Raw genomic sequence first — 7334 nt, forward strand, 5'->3', positions numbered from 1 at the left:
TTCTGAATGGTGCCTCATTGTGCACATAGAAGACAAAGTAAGAGTGCTGTCAAATTCTCTGAATAATACATTCTTTTTGATATATAAATATTCTAGATAGTGTCGGGTCAAACCGCTGATCATCGATCGTCGACTTGTTTTTATGAATGGAGGAAAGAAACCGCGGTTAATGAATGGTCCTAGTAGAAGACGTCATCCACAATGTGACGCCACAAGCCTTTTATGGAGCGAGAGTCTGAGCTCCATTCATAAAACGGAAAGAGGTAACTGGCCGATATAGTAATGCTCTCAGGAGGATATCACAGCACAACATTCTGTCGAGCTTGCCCTGGATTCATGAAACATATACATTATTTTTCGTTAGATTAACCAAAAATTTGTCGTGGTGTACAACCAACAGTGACAGAAAATGGTTACAATGGATGAACTTTGCGGAATGGACTGCAGTGTTTTGAAGAGGTTGATGAAGGACGACAGTGCAAAATGTCTAGTGTTGGACTGCAGATCATTTTTAGCGTTCAGCGCGGGGCATATCAGAGGTGCTGTGAATATTCGGTGTAACACCATCGTAAGAAGACGAGCGAAAGGCTCTGTGAGTTTGGACCAGATTCTGTCTGGAGACGAAGAAGTCAAAATCCGACTAAAAGCAGGGCTCTACTCCGCCGTTATCTTGTACGATGAAAGGACTTCAGATATAGACACTATAAGAGAGGACGGCACAATCGCGCTGGCGCTTAATGCCTTGTACAGGGATACATTTGGAACAAAAGTGTATCTGCTTAAAGGTAAAATCCCTAGAATGTATGAGATGGAAATTGAGAGGAAAATATTTCTTTAAAATTTAAGTTATATTTCAAAACCAATTGAATTGATTTTTTTTTTTAATTTTTGGATTTTCAGTTTAAGATTACTGAAAAAGTATTTGTTTCCATCCATGTGGCGTAATGCAACCGAGTGAAGCAGCCTCACAATAATGATGTCATGCACATAGCAATAGCTGGGCGTGTTGAAATCTCGCATCTAAGTATCTATTAGCTATCCACTAACACTGTCTCTGGCATATCGGACCCACAATCAGTAATACCGACGCTATCTCACGATTTCACAAATTCTGAGTGTATTTCAGCAAGTTTTCTGGACCAGAGTTGGAAATAACGTAGTTTTACGTTTTAAATTTTTACGTCTATTCAACATCAAACATCCCTGTCATGTCAACGCATTAACTGCTGAAATATTATTGTTGTAAAGGATCTCATAAGAACTCCGAATACGGTGTATATTCTCCTGTCTTTGTCTAATATTAGTCATTTCCATATTCAGTCTCCCATATGGCCCTTTTCATCTTTATTAAGTTTGTGGTGTCACGTCTAATTTTGTCCTCTTACACGGGGTGAGAGGCGACGTATAATCTACAGAATTTCCCCTCATACAGGGATGTTTGTACTTTATCATTCTTAACTTGTTATTGTCTTAAAGACTACCGCCGACTACTACAACAATCAGAGCAATAATTGTGTGTTCACTGTATTCATTGTTTTCAACAATGTGCCAATTTCACAGGGGGCTACGAGAGATTTTCCTCCCAGTATCCCGAGTTCTGCTTAAAAACCAAATCGTTGCCAGTGCCCGCTAGTCAGTCCAGTTTTGACGCCAGCTGTTCTTCCTGTGGAACCCCGCACCACGACCAGGTAACATTTTTAAAACAATTTGCATCGCTGACCTTGGGGTCAGCTTAATGTCCTGCCTTGTGTAACGTTTTATGTCTTGTTAATTGCTGCCATCCGCTGCTTTTCCGGTGTGATTACCGCACTCAGTGCGCATTTGCTCAGCCTCTCAATTTTTTTTGAGGTTGGCGAGCTGTGATGGACCCGTTAGTTGTTTTTACACATCGATCATTTCCTGACATTGCAATTTGAAAAGTGGGGCACCGATGACATAAGAGAGTACCTGATCGATATTCTCTCTCACCAAATCAATGCACCTTATTAGAGGAACCACATTTTCGGTGGACGAAGTTTATTTCTGTGCGTGATGTCTTTCAAAAATAGATCCGCCCAGGAAGAAGGCAGTCCGAAGAATAAAAGACTAATACCATTTATATTTTATTTATACTACATAAAGGTTGAGTCGTGTGTGTATGTGTGTGTGTATATATGTGTACATACATATACGCTCAACCTAAATATTCTTACCACTTTGGTTAAGTAAACATGTGTATTCACTGTCATTACACTATGAAAACACTAATCTGTGTATGTAAAAGCAAACAATTATTCATCCACTTGTGCCTCTATCTTTTAGTAAAATGGAAGGGGCACCATCTAGTGCTAAAGAAACATACAGACACAAGTTAATTAGAAATTCTATGTAGAAATAGGTTTCTCATTGAATAAAATGATTAAATGTACAAACTACAAGAAATCTCAATAATTTCCCTTAAATCTTTTCAATTCTTTCAGGGTGGACCTGTGGAAATCCTGCCCTTCCTGTTTTTAGGCAGTGCTCTACATGCTTCCAAAAAGGACATGTTGGATGGCATGGGAATTTCTGCCTTACTGAATGTGTCTTCAAATTGCCCCAACCACTTTGAGGGGGCTTACCAGTATAAATGCATCCCAGTGGAGGACAACCACAAAGAAGATATCAGCTCCTGGTTCATCGAAGCCATTGAATTCATAGGTGCGTTGATACAGTTACAAAATATCTTGACCTTTTCTTATAGTCATTTATAGCACAAAGGGACTTTGAGATAATGCTTTGTGATGGGATGCATAATGCGTCTTCGTGAGTCCTCATCCAAATGCTCTGTTGAACGACTCGAACTTAGTCAGTGATTAACAGACGGGTACACATTACACAACTAGCCTTTACCAGATTTTCTCGAGGCTTTCACATTCGCTCATGTCGCCCCTTCACTCGTTGGCACCTTGTCACACAACTGCGACTGCTGTCGGTCATTTGTTTTCGGGGAATAGTTATTTTATTATTAATGATCTAGTTCGAAACCTTTCAAGTGGAAAATAATACACAGGTTTATTCTCAGCTGAACTGCGTCGCTGAGCTTCAGTGTATGATTCTGGATAATGAGATTATATTATATTATGTTTTTAAAAGGGTTACTATAAAGACTGTTTGTCATGTTCAGTGTATATTAAGTGGGAGAATTGTGCACTCATGAATGGAAAGGCAGCTTGCTGTTTACCTCATGGGTGGGTCTCCCTTTAGCAGGGGGATTACCAACAAGGTGGGAAGATGAAAAAAAAAGGGGGGGGGGAGGGGGGATCCTTAAGATCCAATTCCACCCGAATACACAACATCTTCCGCAGCATCTGCAGTGAAGTGGAGCCTTGAAGTAGGCTTGCCGCATTCATGAGCTTCCCTAGGTGTGTGTGTGTGTGTGTAGGGAAGCGAATGCGTGTATGCATGCGTCAGAGAGCGGCGCTCAGGGACCAGAGTCTGACTCATCCCCTATTCGGGGGTGCTTGGGTCTGGTGTTACCTTAGATCCCAGTATGTGTGTTTCACTGTGCACACACTGAAAAAGGTGTATCGCAAAAATAAGGTTTGCTTATTGCAGAAAAAGTGCACCGCTGTGAAAACAAAACGGAGAATAACCGCTTATAATCCGGTTTCTGAAAGGCTAACATGACCAATGCCACAAATGCGTCTCTCTCCCCATTCCTGGCATTTTTTTCACTTCCACGTTAATTAGCTTGTTAGCATTGCAGGGTGTTGATGTTCACCTGTGTTACTGAAGGGGAGGGTGTGAAGCCTATCCATTTACTCTGTCTGTCTGAAGACTGCTTTTGGAAGTGATTTTCTCAACTAGGACTGTCTAGACAAATAATTAGCATATCCTTGGTTTAGTATTAAAGTCAATGTGATTATTTGCTCTTGCTTTCATTCATTCATTCATGCTTTCTTTGTTTCTTCCTTCTGAAATGTGAATAATTTGTAAAAATACAATATGATGGGTTTTTTTCTGTCTTATAAACAGCACTGTGCTTATAATGCAATGCTGAGATTATGAGACAGATGGAAAAAAAATACTGTTTTATTTTCCACATCTTTTCTTTGAGTTTCCTTATTTAATGACTACTCCCCTTCATCCTCTAGACTCTGTGAAGGACTCGAATGGGCGTGTTCTGGTCCACTGTCAGGCTGGGATTTCGCGGTCGGCCACGATATGCCTGGCTTATCTGATGAAGAAGAAGCGTGTTCGTCTGGAGGAGGCTTTTGAGTTTGTCAAACAACGTCGCAGCATAATCTCCCCCAACTTCAGCTTCATGGGTCAGCTCCTGCAGTTCGAGTCGCAGGTGCTGGCCACGTCCTGCTCCGTGGAGGCTGCCAGTCCCTCTGCAACTCTTGGTCCCAAGTCTTCCACCCCCACATCACCGTTCATCTTCAGCTTCCCTGTCTCCGTGGTTACGCACACCCAAGCCAGTAGCCTGTCCTACCTTCAAAGCCCCATCACAACCTCACCAAGCTGCTGATACAATGTCCGAGCTGTTGCCATAGAGACACTTAGACACAAGCTTCCACGGAGATCTGTCCCAGCATGGGGACAGAAGAAGGCTGTTGAGTGTGGCGAGTTTTTCCAAGGGAGATAAATGTTTTCTTATGGTCAGCACTGTCAAGAGAAACAAACCAATGGGCCAGAGATCACCTCTTCATTTTTTGGTCCAAAGTAGAGTTGAACAACAACAACAACAACAACAACAACAAGCTGTCCCCACTACCCATACACAAGAAATCTGAAGGCGGGCCATGTCAAAGTGATGGGACAGTCACTACACACCCTTCAACCAGTGTGACTTTTCCTTACCACAGTCCCTACGTCTGTTCCGGACCCAGCGGAAGAATCTCTAAAGACTAAAAATAGTAATATGCTTAGGTCCATCCAGCCTTCAGTCCAGTCATTTCCTGCGGTTGCTTCCAAAGACTTCTAAAGAACTGCTGGCAGATGGCTCCCTGACATGAGGGTAGTTCGGAGCGGGTAAAAGTAGCTCTCCCGTTGTAAACCCGGCCCGCGTTCTTTCTTCCTGCCAGAGAGCGTAAAGCTCGTCAGCCCTGACAGGTGCTGCCCGACGCGTCTGCGCCTCCCATTTATCACCTCCTCCACTCCTCTAACCCTCCAACCACCTTCTCTCTCCCTTTGGGGAGAGGCAGGACTGACAGAAAGACTCAAACCCTGAAATAGGACAGACCTGCCGGAGATCTGAGACTGGCTACCTGTAAGGGTGCTAAATACTGTGCCGCGTGACAAGGTGGTCTGGAAATGAGGTCTGGCAGGGAACGGTTTTCATTTTGTTCCTTTGACATTATTTATATTCTTTTTTTTTTCTTTTTTTAGTCAGTGCCTTGTACAGAGGACAAAAAAAAGGTACAGGACTCTTTTTTTCCCGGATGCTTTCGCTCAGCAACCTTCCTTTTAGGATCACACAAACAAAAGGCAGACCAACAACAGACAACTCTCTCGAATGAAATGTAAAAAAAAAAAAAAACAAAAAAACAACAACAAAAAAACCCACTTTCAACTGCAATACAATGTTAACGCTAGCTGTTTCTCTCATGAATTAGAGCAATAACTACTTCTTCATTAGCAGTTGCCACCAAAGCACTATTTTATTTTATTCTTATTACATTTTCTTTTGTTACATTTTTTTTTTTTGTGTATTTGATTTTGTCTTTTGTAGATTTATACAGAAGGTCCTGTCATTATTTTCTGCTTTACTGCCTTACCATTAATGACTATGGAGGAGTTGGAATGGTTTTTTTTTTTGTTTGTTTGTTTTAGAACAGGAAGGTACCAAGGAGTGTTTTTTGGTGTCTGGGTTTTCTCTGGAAGGCTAACAGATGTTGGATTGTCATAGCTTCACAACCAAACAGATGTGATGATAATATCTCAGTTCCGGGTTATCACCAGCTCCATTATCGCTAAAGGGTAGATGCACAAAACCTCATATATAGAAATATCCACATGTAATTACACTGGAAATATGCGTATAGTGATAGTGAGAAAGCTACTGTAAATGGCCTTCCTGAAAGCCCATTGCTTTTTACCCCCCCATTTCAATGTATCGGAGACACAGCTCTGTAAGAGAAACTGCATGTGGATTCTTCGATTCCGTCGAAGGATCGGCCTAAGCGGCGGTACGTTCGAACGTTCAAAATGGAGGAAAAAAAAAAACCATGTGATGTCCTCCTTTTCTAGAGGAATGTGGGCACCTTTTATAGAGCACTTTTAAGTGATGCAATATTGTATTCTATTTTATGATTCGTTTTGCACATTATTGGGATAGTGGGTGGTAGCTGATTACTGTACATTTGGTAACCTAAATTAGTTTTGGTTATGTAAAACAAATCGAAATTGTCCATCAACAATCACTGATGAATGCAATACTTTACTGTAACTGTCCAGTCAAACGTTATTGTCCGTCCTCCTGGCAATATCATCCCGAAACGGTTCGATTTTTAAATCTTTTCCCTCTATGTTTTGTTGTACGATATGTATATTTTATTTATTTCTTGATTCCAATGGTTAAATATAACAACGTTCTTAAATGAAAGGCTGGTGTGCTTATTCGTGATGTGAAATTAGAGATCATTCTCCTACACTATGCACTGTAGACTATAACAATAGGTATCATTAACGTATCACTATTCTTTTCAGACAATTGCTAAGATTGAGTCATGATCCTTGCATGAGCAACCTCATAATTATGTCTGTGTAGCACAAGCATAAAGGGAGAAAATTGGTGACACAATAGGGGGTGGAAAAGTAAAGTGTTTATCAAGAGTGTCAGGTTTTTCTTTAAAAATAATAATGATAATAATAATACAACAGCGCCCCCTTGTGAGTGGTTTTGTAATCGCAGTTTAAAGATAGAACGCGTTTGGAAGTAAAATCATCTTTTTCCGATTCCATCAATTTTAAATATTATCAATATTATGAAATCAGAAGTCTAAACATATCAGAAGTGTTTAAATTTACCTAGGAATAAAATAAAGAGGTTGATTCAAGAGGTGTGCGCTTGTATGTTTCAGGTAAGCTCCCCCTCCTCCCGACAAACCAGTGGGGATTTAAAGGTCTTTGCATCCTGCAAATCTGCGTATGTTTTATTCATTTTCAGCATCTTCTCTACAGCCAGGGTCACGGTATCTTTACTATTCTTTTTGTCGGTTGGACCACGGCGAGAACAAAGAGCTTCGCTCTAGAAGTTACCAACGAATATCACAGAAAATAAATATTTGATGGACATCTGCAACCCCCCACTCCCTCCCCCAAGATCGCGTATCTCACCAGTTGAATAATATTTCACACACGGCACACTG

The 7334-nt window shown here is 41.0% G+C and overlaps 1 protein-coding gene across 1 annotated transcript; it reads left to right on the forward strand.

Annotated features, from left to right (window-relative positions):
• The first annotated feature begins 312 nt into the window (after positions 1 to 312).
• On the forward strand, positions 313 to 5508 carry dusp4 (dual specificity phosphatase 4). Its single transcript, XM_030769102.1, has 4 exons — positions 313 to 785; positions 1561 to 1688; positions 2460 to 2679; positions 4116 to 5508. The coding sequence occupies exons 1-4, from the start codon at positions 410 to 412 to the stop codon at positions 4490 to 4492; spliced, it is 1101 nt and encodes a 366-aa protein (XP_030624962.1). The 5' UTR covers positions 313 to 409; the 3' UTR covers positions 4493 to 5508.
• The last annotated feature ends 1826 nt before the right edge of the window (positions 5509 to 7334 follow it).

Source organism: Chanos chanos, chromosome 3, assembly GCF_902362185.1.
Source record: "Chanos chanos chromosome 3, fChaCha1.1, whole genome shotgun sequence".
NCBI classification, from domain to species: Eukaryota; Metazoa; Chordata; class Actinopteri; order Gonorynchiformes; family Chanidae; genus Chanos; species Chanos chanos.

Coding starts and splice junctions, on each gene's coding strand:
- dusp4 (XM_030769102.1), top strand. CDS start 410: ATGGTTACAATGGATGAACTTTGCGGAATGGACTGCAGTGTTTTGAAG. Junction 786..1,560: donor AAAAGTGTATCTGCTTAAAG/GTAAAATCCCTA, acceptor CCAATTTCACAG/GGGGCTACGAGAGATTTTCC. Junction 2,680..4,115: donor CGAAGCCATTGAATTCATAG/GTGCGTTGATAC, acceptor TTCATCCTCTAG/ACTCTGTGAAGGACTCGAAT.